Source organism: Colletotrichum chrysophilum (assembly GCF_026319265.1).
Source record: "Colletotrichum chrysophilum strain AFK26 chromosome Unknown scaffold_192, whole genome shotgun sequence".
NCBI lineage: Eukaryota > Fungi > Ascomycota > Sordariomycetes > Glomerellales > Glomerellaceae > Colletotrichum > Colletotrichum chrysophilum.
In genome coordinates this window covers 19,336-40,106 of record NW_026517479.1, presented here as the reverse complement: position 1 = coordinate 40,106, position 20,771 = coordinate 19,336, and the positions used below count along the sequence as shown (strand labels likewise).

The 20,771-nt window shown below is 51.8% G+C and overlaps 6 protein-coding genes across 6 annotated transcripts; 4 read left to right on the top strand and 2 right to left on the bottom strand.

Moving 5' to 3' along the window:
• Positions 1–1,467: 1,467 nt before the first annotated feature.
• COL26b_012829 (uncharacterized protein) lies at positions 1,468–2,581 on the top strand (the record flags this gene model as incomplete). Its single annotated transcript, XM_053185464.1, has 3 exons — positions 1,468–1,717; positions 1,786–2,286; positions 2,346–2,581. 3 exons carry the CDS (start codon positions 1,468–1,470, stop codon positions 2,579–2,581), a joined length of 987 nt encoding a protein of 328 aa, XP_053030588.1.
• A 4,391-nt stretch (positions 2,582–6,972) lies between these two features.
• COL26b_012828 (uncharacterized protein) lies at positions 6,973–8,821 on the top strand (the record flags this gene model as incomplete). Its single annotated transcript, XM_053185463.1, has 5 exons — positions 6,973–7,156; positions 7,214–7,912; positions 7,974–8,233; positions 8,300–8,421; positions 8,473–8,821. The coding sequence occupies 5 exons, from the start codon at positions 6,973–6,975 to the stop codon at positions 8,819–8,821; spliced, it is 1,614 nt and encodes a 537-aa protein (XP_053030587.1).
• A 147-nt stretch (positions 8,822–8,968) lies between these two features.
• On the bottom strand, positions 8,969–9,298 carry COL26b_012827 (uncharacterized protein; the record flags this gene model as incomplete). Its single annotated transcript, XM_053185462.1, has 2 exons — positions 8,969–9,096; positions 9,145–9,298. The coding sequence occupies 2 exons, from the start codon at positions 9,296–9,298 to the stop codon at positions 8,969–8,971; spliced, it is 282 nt and encodes a 93-aa protein (XP_053030586.1).
• A 1,224-nt stretch (positions 9,299–10,522) lies between these two features.
• COL26b_012826 (uncharacterized protein) lies at positions 10,523–11,191 on the top strand (the record flags this gene model as incomplete). The annotated part of the gene is made up of 1 exon (XM_053185461.1): positions 10,523–11,191. The coding sequence occupies one exon, from the start codon at positions 10,523–10,525 to the stop codon at positions 11,189–11,191; it is 669 nt and encodes a 222-aa protein (XP_053030585.1).
• A 313-nt stretch (positions 11,192–11,504) lies between these two features.
• Positions 11,505–12,212, bottom strand: COL26b_012825 (uncharacterized protein; the record flags this gene model as incomplete). The annotated part of the gene is made up of 1 exon (XM_053185460.1): positions 11,505–12,212. One exon carries the CDS (start codon positions 12,210–12,212, stop codon positions 11,505–11,507), a length of 708 nt encoding a protein of 235 aa, XP_053030584.1.
• A 4,257-nt stretch (positions 12,213–16,469) lies between these two features.
• On the top strand, positions 16,470–20,144 carry COL26b_012824 (uncharacterized protein; the record flags this gene model as incomplete). The annotated part of the gene is made up of 1 exon (XM_053185459.1): positions 16,470–20,144. One exon carries the CDS (start codon positions 16,470–16,472, stop codon positions 20,142–20,144), a length of 3,675 nt encoding a protein of 1,224 aa, XP_053030583.1.
• Between the last annotated feature and the right edge of the window lie 627 nt (positions 20,145–20,771).

The window sequence follows — 20,771 nt, the reverse complement described above, 5'->3', positions numbered from 1 at the left end:
CCATAGTCGTTCCCACTGCTACAAGAAATGTTGACAGGAACGCAAGAATAATCTTCTGAGCCGCCAAATCCCATTCGCCATACCGGAAAACAAAGACATGTAAGAGGGTGCCAATGGTAAAGGAGAGCCCGAGGGCCTCCGGAGTTCGGAAAACGTCGCTCGCTAACATCGTGTCACCATTTCCACCGAGAAACTTGTCGGGACATGGCAGAAGGCGTGTCGGGCGATGGAGACAGAGAATTGATATATCCTCGCTTCATTCGTCTGAAGTTTGCATGATTCTGTCTTCATCAGGCAACCCCAGCATGTTTCCCCAACTCCGCCGTACTCCCCCATCTCGCATGAAACTCAAAGTTTCGTCATCCACTGCTTAAAAGCGAATGATTGAACCAAGAGTATGTAGGCTGCATGTTGGAAGAATGCTAATACGAAGTTTGCTAATCACCTGTTCGGTCGTTCGAGCATCTCGTGTATGGATGTCAATATGAATGATGGCGCATACGTTTACAGACACTGACATCAGGGCCTCAGAGATGTCCTGTAAAGTAGAAGCATATTTGATCTCAGTCGGAGGTCCGGGGGGCATCAGAATTGATCGGAGTTCCGATCATTGATCGAGGATAGAAAGCCTATCAACTCATGATTAGGATATCCGTTCTGCTTTCGATATTTACCATGGGGCGAAGATCAATTCCTCAACACTATGCGCATATGCATTGGATAGTGCCCAAGTACCTGGCGAGCTTGACGTACGTCTTTTGGGCGGTATCTGCGCGACAAGCTTGAAATCATCCTGAGCGTCAACCATCCCGAAGGTCTCGAAACCCCAACATTTAAGGCCTGCTCAAAGCCGATGACCAGCAAAGTATCCCGGCTGTCGTTTGATGGACAGATTCCGCCATGCATCCTACGTCTTTATTAATTTTTTTGTTCTTGATTCGGTAGACATCCATAGAACCTAGACCTGAGGAGTGGGTACGTCAAATTGGGAAGTTTTCGCCTCCAGAGCTCAAGACAACGTACAAATCTCCCCAGCAAGTTGGGAATCTCTATGACTTCCCCCTACATTGCAACATTCCAAGTGACTGGTCTATTCCGAATTTTCACTTGTATCGGCTAAGCGCATATCACCCTCCGTCTAGTGATATTTGCTTAGGCTTGAGTCGACCACCGGATGCTCTGGACATCTTCTTGAGCACTCTTTGTGAAAGCTTGTGTAGTGGAGATCTATCTACCCTTCGTGATGCAAGGATGATGCGGGGACTTCCAGTGTTCGCCAACTTCCGAGCCAATTTTAGCTCGCCAGGCGTTGCCGAAATTGCAGACCACGCTAACAGCCTCTTCACCCAGCGCGAATGGGGCGATACGAGACCTCAAGATGGTACTTAGACGAAGCGATGCCCTTTCTAAACTCATCTCGGAAGGCCGACGACTTCCTTCCACCAAAACCACAACCACGTTCTCACAATGCGATCTCCCAGCTTTGCCCGCAACGTTGCGTTGCTGGCTGCAACTATCGCAAACCCTGTATTCGGCCTTCCTGTCGCCAACAACACACAAGTTGCGCAAAGAGTCGAATGGAGGAGTCTGTCGGATTCAGCAAAGGCGGATTACATCAAGGCCGTAAAATGCCTCGACAGCCTGCCATCAAAACTTGGTCTCGAAACTTCGCGCTACAACGACTTTCCTTACGTTCACGCGCATCTCAACATTCAGAGTGAGTAGAGACCTCAGTTGCCATCCATCAACCGCGTCGTCCGTGCGTTGCGACTGACTCGAAGACAGTTCACTTTGTTGCCCAATTCCTGCCATGGCACCGATACTTTGTCCACATCTACGAGACTGCTTTGAGGGATGAATGCAGTTACACTGGTCCCATGACTTACTGGGACTGGACCTTGGACTCCGAGGACATGTCGAAGAGCCCCGTCTTTTCGACCGATGCCACCACAGGCTTCGGCGGCAATGGACTCAACGGCGGCCTTACGTCGCCATCTCGCCCAAATCCGTTGACGATGTGCGTGACCGACGGTGCATTCGCCAACTTCACTGTTCCGTACTTCGATACGACACCAAGAGCGCATTGCTTGAACCGCGGATTCAACGACGGCATTGGCGTCGACAACGGCAAGTTCCAGGGCAAGGCCTACTCCCCTACGAGGATTTCGGAAATCACCGAGACTTCTGGCAACTTTTCGCAATTCGCGACGGCGTTGGAGAACGGGCCTCATGGTGCGATTCACAATTCGGTGGGCGGAGACCTGATCCCCTCAACATCTCCTAATGGTAAGCACCCACATAGATGAAAACTCCTCGGTCGATTTCGTTAGCTGACTGTTTGGAAGACCCGCTCTTCTTCCTTCACCATGTGCAGATTGACAGACTTTGGTGGTTGTGGCAGCAGGAGGCGCCTGAGAGCCGCACGCAAGACTTCTCAGGCATAAGGATTTTGGAGACTGGTCAGGTGGATGAGAGGCCGGCAACTTTGAACGACAATATGCCTATGTTGGGTCTTGCGCCAGATATCGCTATTCAGCAGGTTATGTCAACAAACAATGCCCTGTTGCAGTACAAGTACTAGACAAGACGTAAAAGTAGACCAATGGCTTGCGGGCATCATTCCAGCGGTAAAATAGACGAACTAGTTCACTATCCCATCGAGTGCTGAATGACGCCAGTATATAGGTGTGCGGGGTAGCAGCAAGTCGCCTGTTATTCCGAGAGATCAACAGTTTTTTTAGACCAGTGAAAAGGTTCAATAAGAGACTATTTGGAGAAACTGTGGGTACCTCATGTACTGGCGTCATTCAGCACTCGATGGGATAATTCAGTGCGATTCATTCCATGATGTCCTATGCCTTGTACACTTGTAAGCCAAATTCAATCAGGCGTCTTTATTGGGCATGCGGTCTGTTATGGCGTGCGGTATATCTCAGCACGCTGTTGGTTGTCACGCGCTGCTGATGAGCATTACCCCGCTTTGTGCCAAGATCAGGCATCTGTCGAGACGAAGACTTTCATCTTGTCAAGTTGGAATCTCTCGAGACGCAATATCTCAACGCTTCGTATCGTGCCTGTCCTAGTTGCTCGACGTGATCCAACCTCTCCATCGCTACTACGTGCGACATGATATGCAACGTTTGCCGAGATGGGATAGAGGCAAATGTGCCGAAGGACGTTTTGGGCGAGAGGCGGGGTTTTCCAGTCGTCTGGGCTCATCACTTGACTTGCAGCAGTCTGAAAGCGTCGGTCGAGGCAGCATGCTATATTTGCAACCGAATCTGGATTTGCCTTACCCCGGAGCACCAAGCATATATCACAGGCGTGGCAGAGCAGACGCAAGCTCCTGTCATTGACGGTCTAAGCCATGATATGAACCAGGCTCACATCCATACCTCAAGGCAGAGAATGCTGTCACCAAAATGCAGCTGGAGTGGCATCGGGATCATCGACATGAAAATTTCGAGACCATGACTGCTTTCATAAACCTACGACTAACATATCCATCGAGCATGCTCGCAATGGAATTCAAATGGAACGGTATCGGCAGCTTTCTCATTCAACCTTACGACGGTAATTGGAACCATGGAATCAGTTTTAGATTTACATGAATGTTATGCACATAACTGATATATTGCTTGGAGATAGCCAACTACCTACACCTCGGCCCCTGGCTGAAATTACTTCGTCTAAAGACGCCCTGCTACAGGCCAAGAACTGGTGCGATCAATGCGTCCAAGGCCACACTTGGTGTCAGGCTTCGGCGTCGAACGCAGTCTGGTGGCCCACTCGTCTAGTGGACTTTGGATCATCAGAGACTCCATGTTCTCATTTCCGTTTGGTACAGCCAAGCAAAGAACCACTTATCGGGCCCTACATGACACTGAGTCATTGTTGGGGGCAGGTGAATTGTCTCAAGTTGACTACAGACAACTTAACTGAGCTGTCTAGCTGGCTGCCGGTCACAACTCTTCCGCAACTATACCGAGACGCAGGAGATGTAGCACGACTTCTAGGAGTCAGATACTTGTGGATAGACTCTCTCTGCATGATACAGGACAGAGACAACATGTCTGATTGGCGTCATGAATCGACTATTATGGATAAGGTCTACTCAGCAGCCTTATGCAACATCTCAGCGTCGACGGCCCCTGATGCGCATCATTCTCTGTTCAATGATCGCAAAGCTGAAGCTTACACGTGGCAAATCGTCCAACTCAAGCGACAGGGGAAACATTCAGTCTACCGCATCGTGGATGAAGACATATGGCGAACAGACGTGGACGGTGCACTGGTCAACTCAAGAGCCTGGGTACTTCAAGAGAGACTTCTTTCAAGAAGGATACTTCATTTCGGAGAAAGGCAGATTCTATGGGAGTGCCGAGAGAACAATGCAGCTGAGTTTTACCCCGAGGACGTACCATGGGCTCTCCAATGTCACGTCAATGCATCGCCACGTCGCCTGGCCTCTCTAGATGACGCAAGGTGGCCATTATCTAAGTCCGATCCAATACGCTCTCACGTTCTGCGAGTTTGGAAAGATATAGTCATGGCTTACAGTGGTTGCAAGCTCACGTTTCCTGCCGACAGAATGGTTGCCCTTTCGGCCATTGCCAAGCAAGTAGCTCAGATCTTGGGCGACGAGTACGTTGCGGGCATGTGGCATCGTTCTCTCAAGCATGAGATCCTTTGGAGTGTAGAAAGTGTAGCACCTACCTCGGCATGTCAAGAGTCGTCCTACCGAGCCCCAAGTTGGTCATGGGCGGCCGCAGACGCTCCGGTTACTCCGGCTATATGGGATGTGTTTCCCACGGAATCATTCGTCGATGTTGAGGACTACCACCTGGATTACGTTACTGAAGAATTTACTGGACTTCTAAAAGGCGGTTGGATCCGCTTATGGGGTGCTCTGAAACCCCTACATCTTACTCAAGGTCGGAAATTCCACAAATTAGCTTGGGAAGCTACCATTAACACCACGAAATATCAAACACGATCCGTGTACTTGGACACTTTACACCAGGACTTCGAACTTCAGAACACTCAGTCATCACTGTACTGCATTCCTAGTGCCGTGGAGGAAACCCAAGGATTCAAGATCCTCCTTCTCGAGGTACAAGATCGCAGTAAAGGCATATTTCGCCGCATTGGTATGATTACACACCTTGACGAGGGAAGTCGAGAGCAGATCCTCGGGCCCTGCGACGACGAACACAATTTTCCTTGTGAAGAGTATAGAAATGGTAAACATCTGATACGAATCATCTGATGAGTCACGGATCCTTTCAGTCCCGTCTAGTTTACCCTTCCCAGTCACAATTACAGGTCGATTGCAAAATCAAATTCATGAGTTCGTCTATCTGCAGAATGTGGCTCTTGCTATCAGCATAGAAAAGCTCAACTTGCTTGTCTCATGATCATTGTTTGAATTTCTGCAAATATCATGGTTTCTCACATTACCGGAGACATTTGTCACAGAAAGTATTACCGACAGATTCCACAGACCAAGGGTTTCCTGTAAATAGGTTGGGGTCAGAACATCCTTGCATCGCTCTATCGCAATGACGAGGAGTCATTTTCGAGCGACGACTGAATTGACCAACTGACTGGTATCAATGATAAAGTGTAACGAGAAGTGGCCGAATTATTAGATTTTCTGTTTGATCGAGACGTACCAGAGCCTGAGCGTACTAAAACGAAGGGCTTCATTTAGAGTTGTCCCCGGCTGGCAATTGCGGGTATTGAAGGCATTTTAGCGCGCAAAATACACGGCAGACGCCTGGGATCAGCCCATGTTAACCTGAAAGAGCCTGGGGCACCAGTCAAGCCGGCATGTGTCGCCATCACACCCCGCGAGCACGACATCGACGAAAATCTTTCGTGCTATCCTCTTCCTCACTGACTGGGCTCTTGGCGATGCAATGAGCTGCCTCGAAGACTCACTGGGTCTTGCCCCAAGTCTGGAGGTCACTCCACATTGCCTGCGATGTTTCGGGGGTTCTCCAAAGTCTACAGGGCCCTAGAAGTCGCCAAGAGTCTTGGGTCGTAAATAATCTGTGAAGCCTATCCCTCCGGTCCATCCCTCGAAGCTACACCTAGCGACCTTCCCCAACAGGAAGGACTTTCTCAGGCAGATTCATGAATTTTATCGTGTCCTCGCCGCTGCCCAGGCGCCCAGCCTGCTGACGCCCTCTTGGCGCAGTCGCCCGTCTAGCTCATCTCACTGCAACCGGGCCATTCACCGGCCATCTGGCATTCCCGTCTTCTCGAGGATGAAAACTCACTGGACGCCATCATCCTCGCGAGCTTGCCGGCATCTATGGCGATTCAGCTTCAAAGAGGCAGCTGAAGAGAAATCATCAGCTCTTCTCACACACCCAAGCCCATGTGCCACCTCGCGTCAATACCCTGGACGCACATCTGGAGCTCTGATCCCTGCCGCTGCATCCTTCTGGAAAAAGGCCGAACCCATGATTTTAAAATTTGGTGCCTGTGTGGAGTATGAATGTTGGCGATGAGGCTATTTTGTGGCGTCCTGCCACCTGGTTCGTCAAATCAAAGTTCGAACGGGTTCGCAAGCCTCCTGAACCTCGCCCGGGACAGCTCTCGCTGATTATGTTGCCTATCATCAAGGTTACTCCCAACCTCATGGTCCTCATGGTAGCAGGCAGCGAGTCGTTTGTACCCTTGCGTGACGTTGCAATGCAATGACGTGCGGGGCACTGGAGGTCTGCACGGGATAAGATCAACCCTTCCACCGCCTGTCTCGGGTTGCGATGCAGCAGCAGGTAGATGCAGGGCTGGGCACATATATAGCTCCTAGCTCCCCCTTCGGTGACCTTTGCCGATCTCCCTGCCTCAGCTCAAAACCTTATCTGTCCTTCCCCCCTCGAGGAAGCTTCTTAGCTTCGCATCCCCACGAGTCGATCTTGGCAACTTCAGACGATTGACATCGCGCGACGGGACGACGAGATGAGCGGACCGCTCAAGCACGACCACTATGTTGGTGAGAGTCGGCACGATGTACAACGCGACGACAACTCGACGGAGGTTGGGGTCGTCAAGGACCAGCAGACGTTCGCCTACTCCGAAGAGCGGAAGATCGGTGTCACGGGCGCTGTCTTTCTCATTCTGAATAAGATGATTGGAACCGGAAGTTAGTACCACTAGGAACTAAACTCATCTAGCAAGGCATGTTGACATATTCGAATAGTTTTCTCGACGCCATCAGGCATATTCCAGTCTACTGGCTCCGTCGGCGTTTGCCTCATGCTCTGGCTCATCGGTGGTATCCTCACATTCTGTGGTCTATCAGTGTTCCTTGAATTCGGCCTTGCGATTCCACGATCTGGCGGAGAAAAGAACTATCTCGAGCGGGCATACAAGCATCCCAAATACCTTGCGACCTGTGTTCTCGCAGCTCAGATGATCCTTCTCGGCTTCTCATCTGGAAATGCCCTCGCTTTCGGTAGATACATTCTCTTCGCTTCCGGGTCAACAGCTCCCGATGGTTGGATCGCCCGTGCAATCGGTATTGCCGGCGCAACGTTCGCTGTCGGCATCCACGCCATCACCCCCAAATGGGGCGTCCGTCTGTTCAACGTGCTGGGTGTCTTCAAAGTTGCAGTCTTGATCTTTATCGTCTTTTCCGGGTTCGCTGCTCTTGCTGGTCGTCGTCGAGTTCCTGACCCTCACAACTTCGACAATGCCTTCCGCATCGAGGACGGAGATGGGTACGGCAATGGTGGTGTCTACGGATATGCGACTGCGTTGCTGCGCATCATCTACAGCTACAAGGGTTGGGAGAATGCCAACTATGTTGTCGGCGAGCTGAAGAACCCACGCAAGACCCTGGCTATCGCTGCCCCCATCGCAATCGGTGGTGTCACAATCCTCTACGTCCTTGCCAATGGTGAGTTGACCAAGTAAGCTGTCTGTTGGTCTTCAGTTGCTAATGTGGTGGGAAATCACAGTTGCCTATTTTGCTGCTATTCCAAAGACTGAGTTGGCTAATGCCGAAGTCATTGTCGCCGGTGTCTTCTTCCGTAACGTGTTTGGCAACAGCGCCGGCGCTCGGGCTCTCCCGGCCTTCGTCGCCATCAGCAATTTGGGCAATGTGCTTGCGGTGAGCTTCGCCCACGCTCGTCTCAACCAGGAGCTTGCCAAGGAAGGTCTCCTGCCTTTCAGTCGATTCTGGGCGTCCAACAAGCCTTTCAATGCTCCTGCTGCATCTGTACGTATCGCCAGTCTCCGCAGCCATGTCACTATGACCATATGTTAACCACCCGGCCCAACTCAGCTTTTTCTTCACTGGATTGTGACTGTCATTGTGCTAGTAGCGCCTCCTGCTGGGCCAGCTTACAATTTCATCACTGACCTGTACGTTTATCCGGGAGCATGGATTAACGGCTTCGTCGGAATGTAAGTTACATCGGCTCAAGCTATTTTAAATGACTACTAACATGTGCCCAGCGGTCTGCTGTACCTCCAGTGGAACAAGAAAGAGAATTGGACCTCGCCATGGCACACGTATTTCCCCATTACTATCCTCTACGTGTTGGTCAATTTCTTTCTTTGCATTGTCCCCTTCATCCCGCCCAATGGATCCTGGACCGCAGACGGATACCCGTACTATGTGTTCCCGATCGTCGGCGTTGGAGTGCTGCTTCTGGGAGCTCTTTACTGGTTGTGCTGGACCAAAATCTGGCCAGCCTTCGGCGGATATAAAATCGTAGCCGAAAGAACATACGATGAAGCGGGCAACGAAGTTATCCGCTACAAAAAGGTCAGCACGAAAAGGTTGTCCGGCCCTGTGGAATAACCGAGCGCAATGGCAAGTAATCTTTGCTGGGCAAAAGAATCACAATAATTGCGAACTAGTTTAGATAATAATATTGATTGTTGATATCATGTCCAAGCGAACGCATGCAATCCAACGCTCTGCTAACAGTACACATTGGTATCATCCCTACTCGAGCCTCTCACGCTCCAAACCCTCGGTGTCGCCGGGCTCACGGTAGGTTCCAGACGGCTTCGCAGAGCGAGTGCGCTCGTCAATAATGTTGTCCTTATCAATGGCCTCCTTGTCATCACGCTCTAATATCGGTCAGTCAAATCTAATAGAATCGAAATCGGCAAACATACCCAGTTGCTGATCCGAGTCGGCGGTTTGAGGGTCAATGGGGTCCTCAATCTTTGCATCATCGGCCTGGACTCTGATGGGCTCGCCGCGCTGGGGCTGGCGGGAGACGTACTCGTTGTCCTGGACGTCACCGGTGGGGGCCTCGTTGGAAGACATGATTTATGATTATTGAAAAAGGATTTGAGTATTTGAGTCTGAAATTGTGATGAAGTGTTGGTGATGTGATTTCTTTGATAATGTAGACAATGGATCCAACCCTAGGGACTTCACTTCCCTTCATATACAGAATTCAGCTGTGATATCAGCATGCTAGCCTTACTGCATTGAGTTGAAAACCCCATCAACCAAGTCATTGATATCATCGTCGGCGCAAGCAGTCTATGACGCTGTCATTTACGCGAAGAAACACGCATCAACGCGCCCGCGCTCAGTCCCTCCAGCCCCGTTGCAGCTGTCAGTGAATGGGTCCTGTCCCCGCGATGCCCAAAGCCGCTGCCGCTAGCGGCGCCACACTTAGACAAGCATCGCCAGATTGACCCAGCGACCAGACCAAAAATGCATACCCCTTGTTCCCAATTTCAGCCCTTTGAATCTCAATCAGCGATCGTCCCTGATAAAGGGGCTAAGAGCCGATTGGACAATGGCTCGGAGTCATGATGTCCGGACCTGTCTGGATCGGCAGATCGAGCTCCAACCCCTGACTTATCTCGGTGAGCTCCTGAGCTTGAGTCAGCACACCGAACAGAGAGGCTCTCACCGAGATAGTCTCCGGCATTGAGTTCGGTGTGACATCATTCCGTGTTTCGACTGATTCTTGCGTAGGGCGGGTGAGCGGGCCGCATCATATTGACGTTTGCCGTCGCCCCAGCACGCCTCAGCTTTGTCTCGAAATGGGAACGATCTGCACCCGTTTACATCACCCTCCTCTGAGAATAAGCAAGTTTAATCTTGCCGAGACGGATACCCATTGCCAGCTCAAAGTTGCCTGAGCTCTTGGTGCTTTCCATGCAAAATGCCTTATCAAAGCGAAATAACGCTCATTCTCTCATGTAGACAGCCTAGTTCTTCCTTTTCACACAGAAATTGATCGATCTCCTCATCATCCATTTCCATCGCTCATGACCAAGCACTTCATTGTCGCACAATCGTGTCCTTCCCCGCTCCCCTGCGATCCGATCGGACACTGATTCTTTGATGCTAAAAGTCGAGACGCCACTCCCCTGAACTACGAGGACCAAGCAAAACGGGCTCATCGCTAGCTCTCCCCATCGATCGTGCAGCCTTTCCGCTTCCGGTCTCCTCACAAGACTTGGCACATCCCCTCTCCTTTCACGCCCACGTGGACCGCTCGACGCCGCGGTCCGCTCTCGCGAATCAGCCATGCCGTCACGGAACTCGGATCGTCACCACCGCGACCGCGCAACCCATGAGGACGACGACCCCTACTACGACGACTACTCCTACGAGCGCCCGCGTGCATCACGCCGTGCGTCGCGGAGCGCACATGAGCTAGACTCCGCTGAGGCGGGGCGCTCGCACCGGCGTCGCGGCCGCACCTACGACGATGAAATCAGCCCTGTCCGACCGAAGACCCGCGCCCGCTCGCTTGACCAGAGGCCACCTCGTCGCCGGAACGACAGCTACGACTCGTACGATGACTACTCTGACAGCGAAGATGATCGGCGTCGACGACACAACAGGAGCCGTGGTCGGGGGAACGGTAGTAGCCGCCGGAAAGACAGCAAGGTCTCCGCTGCATCGACTTCGCGGTCTAGATTGCAGCGACGAGAGTCGGACAAGGCGCATATCATACAGGCTGCGGCGAGCGCTGCTGTCGTTGCTGGTGCTGCTGAGGCTTGGCGGATGAGGAAGGACAAGTCATCATGGCAGAAGAAGGGGATGAGGATGGCTACGGCCGCGGCCGGCGCAGGTGCCATCGCGGCGTTCAAGGACAACAACCCAAAGGACTATGGTAAGAAGGACGCAGTCGGGGCAACGATTGGAGGGTTGCTGATGAATCAATTTGCCAGCGGGATGTTAAAGAAATAATGACAGAACATAGAGGGAGGCATGTGGACACGCATATGACGAGGGAATTTCCGGGCATTATGATTATAATTTAACGACCATATAGAATTGTCTAGACGACCAATATGACATACCAGGAGTTCAGGAAGGCAATGAGTGCACAATTGAGTTGTTTATGACGGGATATGTTTTCAAGGAACGAGCAAGCATGGATGGTATTGAGTCCAGCTGTTGACCTGCCAAATGATAGGGCTCTTCTGATCTACTGAGGCAAGTGTCGTTTCATGCAAGAGGTTTAAGATTTGACTGTATTGTTTTGCTCTTCTGCGGGGTATCATGATCCAATCTTCCCACTCATGAACGGATTCAAAATCATTAGGTATGAGCCGAAAAGTGCCAGGTTATCACGCCTGAGAACCTTACCAGACTTATGAGCTCCATTTTCTTCACCCGTGCCTGAACCGTCCTGCGACTCTCCCTGCTCCGCCCATATCTCTGGCGTTCCGAAATCGGGTTCCTCTTCTGCTTCTGCATCTTCGTCTTCATCTTCAGTCGGGGTCTCCTCTGAGTACGAGGGCGCGGTTGGAGACTGTGCGAGGTCTTCAAACTTGGTTCCATGCTCCACCTCGATGATCTTCTTCGCCGCCGCAATGAGCACATCTTTTTCCCAAAGATTCTCTCTGGGCAGTGCGAAAATCGACATTAATCTGATGAGCTCCAGCCTCATCTCGAGATCGCAACAGGTTGTCACTAGAAAGAACAGGTTTGCCCCGAACCCGGTCTCGAATACGAATGGAGGCGATACTGAGTCCGAGAAAGGCCCTTCGTGTGGGATCTGTGACTCCAACCATGATAGTTGCTTGAGCACTCGGTCAAAGTTGTCCACTGATCTCTCATAGCCTGACTTGGGATCATCAAACGCAATGTTGAGCCATATTCGGCAGCACTCGTAGCGGGTCAACAAGAAGCAACGATACATCTTGAGCCCGTACTCCGCGCCGTATTTGCAGTGTTTGGCAGCCAAGGCATCCAGCTCTGTCATTTTTGGGTCGAATTCGCTGAACAGCTTCAGCCATGTATTCAACAATCGGCTGATCGTGGATTTGTCGGTAAAGTATTGAGAAAAGACAGAAATCTTCTTTTGGGGTTCAAACATGCCAGACGCCGTTTTCGGTAGTGAATGGGACTTCCGGCTTGAACGCATAATTCTTGTTGTGTGGTTGAAGATTCCGTCGAGCATCTCTTGTGCTTCGGAGAAGGTTGAAAAGGTGGTTGGTATCGGCCCCGCCAAGTCCGAAATATCGGAAAATTCGGAATTCTCATCGCTGAAGAAGAAAGCAAATTCGTTAAGTCGTCGGAAAATGGGTAAAAGATGTTGTTGAGTCCAAGCATGCTGGGGCGAGGTCTTCAAGATTTCAACGCCATGCGTACAGTGCCTTAATGCCGCCTCTCTGTCCCCGCGTATGAACTCTATACAGACGAACAATACGCATACAAGAAGTACGACTGATTCTTTATGCTCTGATTTGATGTCTTTGAGCCCGTGGATAGCGTTGTTGTAGTGCTTGAGAGCTATTGTCTGGTTGTCGAAACGTATCTTCGCATTAGACTCGGGCGTATAATAAGATTGTTGAAATAAATCGCTAATTGAGATAACTGCGTGTCGTACAGCCGGCTCGAAAGCGCTGAACTGTAACACAATATTGGTCCAGAAGTAGGGGTCCGCGGTGCCGGACATCAACGGACCCGCTGTCTCGCAAAAGAACTGCAGCGCGTGTCCCTCACTTGATGAGTTCGCTCCAGGGAAGACATGGTGTGGCCGGTGCAGGGTGAGTGTAGTCGCATCACGCGATCCAACTGGGTCTCGCACATCGATCTTCAGTAGGTAACCGTCACAGACTCGGCCTGTCTTGATGCAGCGAACGCACGACGGCTTGCCTTCGTCACACTTGACTTTCCGGGCCCTATCTATCTTGTCAGACGGTTGCACTTGGCAAAAGAGAGACGAGCATGGCACGGTTCTTTTTCTTTCTCCCGCCGGCGGGGTCCTGTCGTACTTACTTGCAGGTGATGCACCCAGTCCTGACTTTCCGGTTCCCCTTGCGGGCCATACTTTTTTTTGTTTCTTTTCATCAACCCAGGCTCTTCCGCATTTGAAACAAAGGCCAGGCTCGGACTTTTCTGCAAGCGTATCCAGAGTCCGAGCTTTCTGGGTGTGGTTTTTTGCCTGGCGCGAGACTCGCTAGGGGCTTGATTGGCGACTGTTGCGCGAAAAGGTTGCGGGAAGAGGAGAACTTGCTCGGACTCGGGCGGGACACAAAAGACAACACACGATCGCAGAGAGATCCACGCATGCCAACTTTGATTGGTTTGGGCGGGGCTTACAAGGATTGATGCGAGCCGGCCAATCTGGACTCGTGATGTGGGCAGGACCCCTGATTGTTTGTAAGGATTTGGCGTGAGCTAGCCGCCGATGCACCGTTGGGGACAACCAACACCGCTTTTCAAGCGGGTGACAATCAGCTCACTAAGCCTGTTTTGGTGTTGGCGATAAATCAAGTCCACAGACAGGCTGCCTTTGGGGGGATATCAGGAGATAAGTTGCTATTTCTTCCGCAGGATTGGTCCCCATCATTGTTTTACCACCAACTCTTACTTGTTACTTGTAGATGGTTCACAAATATGGACTCGAACATGAGAGGTTCGCCAAGCTTACGTGAGATGAGGATCAATCTTCTAGGCAGACACATAAGGCCAATGAGCTAAAAACCGAAGTTCCGGTTTAATCACGAAACTGCAAAGCATAGGTAGCTGAGAAGCCGGGAGATATAACGAAGACTTTGAAGCGACGGCGTCAAAAGTCGCAACACATGATTTTAGTATTTCACTGTTTCGATAAGATCGTCCGGAAGAGAGAATTCTGGTCATAAGCGTCTTTATCGAAGTTTTTGCAACTCACCACGATCCCATCATCCCATGCAAAAACATACTATGTCGCTGAATGTTTACTCATCCCTACGTGAGAAAAACTAGTTACAGCGCAGTGGAAGGATTTTAACTTCAACCAAGTTGCTTTCGGAGACAAAACATCACCCAAGGGTTTGCCCCAGGAGACCATTCTTGGTCCTTGCAATGGGAGCTGTCGAAGAAGATGCAGTATACCGGGCCTCGGGATGTTCGTTCACGGATCTAGGGATGGGGATACGGGGACCGAAGAAGACCACACTGGCTGCCTCTCTACCACTGAACTACACTTAGGACATGACGGGCATATTGTTAAAACCATTCGGTCCTGTCGGGAATTCAATGCTGAGCGTTTTTGTTGACGTGAAATTCATTGACGTTGTGGTCGTAGAGGTGCCTATGGATGAGTATTACTCCAGCACAGTGAGGATCCATCGCAGCATCGGTCCAGTAGAGTTTGCCAAGAGAGCAGGAGGATGTGCGATTGCAACCAAGAGACAAGAAAGGGCTCTACGTCAAAACCGGAAGAAGCACTTTGGTCTCAGTCCAATGACGATCTCATGATGCGACGGAGTTTGCGGAACGCCCTTGACGTGTTCGGAAAGCTGAGCACATTGACAGAAAAGATGTGATACTGTTGGGATGCATGCCATAATGAAGAAGCCAGAAAGCCTCCATGGACTCACCAAATTCTCCATCACGGTACTCGTCCTCACTTGTTAGCTTAGCCTTACGACCTCGGATTCCTCAGCTGATGGCCATATGTGTAACTCACTTCCCAAGGCGCACTACACATATTCTGAGCTTCATCAAGGTACGGTCATGGGCGACTTGTTGCTTCGCCTTTCGATCCCCGGCGGTCATCTTTTGTGAGTCTGGCTGGACAAAATAGGATATGTGCTGTCCATAATCCTCCTGACATTTTAGTGAAGTGCGCTCGGTATCGTTGATGGCTGTTTTGGCAGCAATGGTCCTCTGAGCGTTACACGGCATTGTAGTGTCTTCAATGCTTCATCTTAGATCATCATCATCCGTCAACGGTGTTGTCTATCAATGTCGTCGCGCTTGTGCGGCATACCGAGTCCATTAAAACTAAGTCCAAATGAGGTTTCCCAGGTTATTCCTCAAAAGCAAACATTCTAATTTTCAAGGATTCTTGGATCTCCGTGAACAGATGCTGAACGTAGAAGAGGTTATCCGTTACTTTTCAAAACTACATGTTCGGTCTTTGGTTCGCATGACGATGAATGAACATTCTTAGTTGGTTTTATTTATGTGATCAACTGGAGAATCAATACCATAACATCCCCACAGGCCACGTTCATTGCCTCAGAATTTGTGTAAACATCTTTATGCGCCAAATCCATACAGCAATGTACGTACATCAATTCATCTCGAATATGACCCACGGCATCCTGAGTCATAAGACTGGATCTACTGTCTTCAACCTAGTCGCAAACGGTGTTGTCACATTCAAGAAACACCCTCCTCCTTGGATCGCACAATGCCTCATTGAGCAATTGGGCCCGATTCTTAGAAATCGGCAGGATGTCCTCAACAAAGCCACCTGCTTAATCTATGGATGTTTGACATTAGTATGAGCTTTTGTTAAAGCAACTCCGACGTCACCCAAAGGCCGTATCACTACCAACAACTTTCTGCTCAGGTTCAATCACGATATCGGCGCTGCCGATTCCTCCGAACTCCAGCCCGAACAATCACCTCGGAGCTCGGCCAGCGGTGATCGGATCAGCCCTGGGGAGTCGCCCGAGCTGAGCTTATTTGGTGGAGGACTGCTCCACCAAGCCTTTCCTTGAGAGGTTCGAGCGAGGCATTTCTTACGGGTCCGCATCGCGCGGAACACGAGCTCACCCACTCTCGTAGGGATGGTGCCTGCATACGATGCTCCATAGCCGTTGATTTGATGATCTGATAACCTTTGAAGATTGAACCCTTGCCCGGTGAAGTTAGATGAGTCTTTTTCAACGACCTGCCCCATTGGGGCAAAATAAGCAGACCGTTGGTCATTGCCAAGACTCGGGAGTTGTATCCAGCTTGGCTTCTCATGAGCATCAATGCTACATGCCGGTTACCGGCGCCATGGCCCATAAAAGTGTAATTAATGAAGAGGAGATTAAGCATCGCGACCTCGTGAGAGTGGGTGCATTCTCACGATGTAGGGCCCTGCGAAAGCGAACAACGATGCAACGAAACGCAATAAATAGTAACCCAAGGCCTTGCCGCCCTGGCTTTCGCTTCGCCTGAACCGTCAAACCAACATTCGAGGTTTCGAGATCAATCGCCAATTCCACCGATCTCATCAAGACTGCCGGCAATGGCTCGATGGTACAGCATCGCGCAAGCGCTTCTTCTCGCTGCCGCACTCAATCCAGCGGCGGCCGAGGAGAGCAGCTTTACCGGTCGCCGCAATCGCCTGACCACTCCGGCGTCCGAAGCCGCTTCTGGCCGATATATCGTCGAGTTCCAAGCCTCGACCGGCCCGAACGCCAGACAGGACGCCACAGTCGCAGACTCTGTTGTCGACCACATCACATCCCTGGGATACGACGCTAAGGTCAAGGACGACTTTTCTGCCATCTCCGGTCGCTTCAAGGGCGTTTCGGTGGAGATCATCAACGAGAAGTCCACCGGCGCTCTAGATGACATCAAAAGTACCCCCGGAGTGGCTGGCGCTTGGCCTGTGTATCCTATCACCCTGGATGCATCCTTTGAAGTAACCACGGGCTCGCAGAAGTGGAACCCGCATATCGCCACACGCGTTGACGAGCTTCACGAGCGCAATATCACTGGCGCGGGTCAGCGCGTCTGCGTTGTTGACAGTGGCGTTGATGTCTCGCACCCAGCTCTGATCGGCAAGGTTGCTGGCGGCAAGAACCTGATCGAGACCAACTCAACTGAGCTCACCGACTGCGCCGGCCACGGAACCTTCGTGTCTTCCGTCATTGCGGCATCGCATAAGGACTTCTCTGGCGTTGCTCCTGACTCAGAGATCTACATGTACAAGGTCTTTGGGTGCGAGGACTCGACTTCCAACGACATGGTCCTCAAGGGTATGCTTGCTGCCGACTCAGACGATTGCGATATTATTTCGGTGTCCATTGGAAGCAACACTGGCTATGCCAACTCCGTTCTCTCCCGCGTCGCGAGCGAGATTGCTCAGGACAGACTCATCATCATCGCTGCCGGTAACTCGGGTGAGATGGGGCCGTACTTTGCCAGCTCTCCTGCTGCAGGCCGCGGTGTTGTCTCGGTTGGGTCTGTTGAGGCTTCACAGACTCTTGGATGGCCAGCGATGCTCGTATCTTCCAGCGGTCAATCGTTGAAAATCTCATATGTCACACCCGATGGCACCAAGTTCAATCAGACAGTCGATGTCCCTATCGTTCTAGACAGCGGCGACTCTTGCAACATCGCTGGCTCTGGGTCTGAAGACTCGGCCGTGCTGGCTAAGCGCGGTGTATGCCCTCCCGCAAGCTCATACTCTTCCATCGCAAGCGGCGGCTTCGGGTTCGGCATCCTCTTCGACTCGTACAAGCAGGGCGCTTACTACATGTCTGACGTGACCCCCTGGTCCGACACACTCAAGTTGATGGCAGTGACGACTTCCTCCGTCGGTGACTGGGCTTCGACGCAGATTGGAAAGAACTACACTCTTCGTCTTCAGATTCAAGCAGACGCCCAGCCCGCGGCATTCGCCGCAGAGGTTCCCAGTTCCGGCCAGATCTCGAGCTACACATCATGGGGCCCAACATACGAGAATGGCTTTTCGCCTATCGTCTCAGCCCCCGGTGGTGTCGTCTATGGCGCGTTCCCCGACAATCGGTATTCCATCTCTTCGGGGACCTCGTTTGCGACGCCCTACATCTCTGGCGTTGCAGCCTTGTGGTTTGCGCATGCGAAGAAAGATCGTGCCGAGTTTGTCCGCCGCCTGACTTCGACTGCCGTAGCTCTCCCTGCCTTTGACAACGGCGACGCCCGTGTCGTGGCGGAGATTGCGTCTCTTGCTCAGCAAGGTGCTGGCCTCATTGACGCCTCCAAGCTGTTTGACAGCACGACCGTCTTGCTTTCTGAGCCGACCCTCTCACTGAATGATACCGACAACCGTGTCACCACGCATACAATTCGCATCCAGAACACTGGGGCCGAAGAAGTGACTTATAACATCACTCACATCCCGGCATCTACGGTCGCATCCAGAAACTCGATCTGGTACCCCAACGTCTACTACCCGCCTCTCCTGTCAGCTGCCGGCTCACTTGCGGATGCAAAGACTGTCACTGTTTCTGCTGGAGCTACTCAGGAGATCGAGGTCACTCTGTCTGCCCCATCTCTCGATGCCGACAGTGGCGCACTTTGGAGTGGCAAAGTCCTCTTGGCGGGCTCTAATGACGACCTGATCACCGTTCCTTATATCGGCGTCGAAGCTTCGACGTACAACTGGACTCCGCTGCACCACGGCCCAGAGTCGTACCGATATGATGATTCCAATGGTGACCTGCTTCCGATCGACTATCAGGGCCGGGCCTATCGTCCTGCCGAGGGAGAATCACCAGAGACCTACTTCGCCTTCAGATACGGTACATATGAGTTCTCGGTTGACTTGGTCGGCGTGGATTGGTCCACTGAACAGTTCTCGTACCCACCCCAACATGGTTCCGGATCCAAGGCTTGGCTTGGCTCTGTCAGATCCCAACCCGTTGTCCCCGGCGGGTACATGGACTTCCCCATGAGGGAAGTTGTCCGCTTCAACCAGGGTAGCTTCATCACCTTCCGTGCATTCGCGAACGGAACGGACATCCCCTCGGGCCGCTACCGCATTTTCACGCGTGCTCTGCGCATCTTTGGAGACGCATACAACCCGAAGGACTGGCAGCTCTTCCTCTCGGACCCGTTCTCGATCCAGCTTGGCAATGATCCCATCCCGGGCCAGAATGCAACTTTCACCACGAGACAACCTTCGGCAACTGCGTCTGCCACAGTGAGCTCCACGGCTGCTCCCGCTACAACATCCGCCGTCGCTACGACCGTTCCTATCTCCGTTCCAGGCCCCACCACAACTCTCACCGCCACTGCCACGCCAACTGGTCTATCAGGTGCTTTCACTTCTCTCAAGCTTCAGCGCCTCCGCGAAGACACTCCGTTCATTACCGATCCCGAGGCTTGGATGGAACTCCATGTTCAGATCTCCCTTCCCAGTCCAGTTGCGGCAGACTCGGTCCTGACCTTCGCCGTTCCCGCTGAGATCACCGACATCGCCGAGGGCGACCAACTGTCTGCATCTGGTGCCCAGGCAGGGTCCACTTCCTTCGACGCGGAAACCCGCCTGTACACTATTGCCCTCGCTGACTGGACTACTTGGAACAAGAACATGGTCGGCGACTTCTTCCTCATGTGCCGCTTCACGCCGGCCTTTGCCGCCTCGATGAAGCAAGGCACATATGTGGTTGAGTTCCCCACCGTTGACAAGGTCCACCAAGCCACAGTGTACTACACAGCTGTGGACAGATCAACTATCTACGACCGACTGGTGACATCGCCCTATGACGGTGCCAGCTTGTTCACGGTTGAGGCCGAGATTCCCGCCTCGCTGGGCCCATGGGACTATGTTCGCGTGGAGACGTCCCACTCCAGCGACTTGGACGGTTTCGTCTGTGACAACTCTAGCGTCATTGTTGGGCACGAGTTTGACGCCGAGAATCGTATCACGAGCTTCACCGATGTTACTGCCGAAGCCGTGGAGGTTTGCAACGTGAAGAACTTCCGAGCCGTGTACAACCAGACCCTGACTGGCCATGATGTTCTGCGTTTCACGATGGGAAGCATTCAGGGCGACCGTCAAGCTTGGACGCTTAACCTCGTTTATCTTTTGGATATCCAATTGTCAAACGGAACTCTGGTGTTGTACGATGCCAGGAACTGGGCGTTTGAGAAGAACCCCCGCTTGAGGAGCCAGTCCTTCAATGCATTCAGTGGCGAGCGCGCCACCTAACCACTTCTCTGATTCCGCCATGTAATTACTCTGCTTTGTTGTACATATTAATTATCTTGAAGACGCAAAACAGCGTGTACATAAATACAAAATGCCGAGAGTGGACATTTACTTGTTTCTTACTCAGGTTTGGTCTGAGAGATTATCAAGCACCTATTTGCCCGCAGTACCGATGTGATACGATAAATGCCCTGGTTTTGCCTTGAACCTATGAATGGATTGTGCCTAGCCAGTTGAGCCCATTGTCAAGGTTCAATCATTAGATTGAAGAAGTTCCACTTGAATCGCCAAGATGCTGTCAGAGGCCTTTGGCAGTTTTGACATGTGCTCTGGGGCTGGTCCGAGTCCGCCACCTTAAAATATCATTTGCATAACAAGCTCGTAAATCAGAGTTTTAGGGTCGCATACGTGGGGGGCCCCTCGGATATGACGATCCAGTTCAGAAGTCTTGTCCCGGACCCAGACAGGGATGCTGATTATCAGATGATCTGATAAGATTAGATGGGACGAGCCCACCGCTGGAGCCCTTTAGGTTCTCGGTCGAATCGGCCCCGCTGAATACGCTCAGCAGCCCGCTCCTTTCTGGGATGGATCGGCTGATGGCACCGTGGAGTTGCTTTGCCAAGA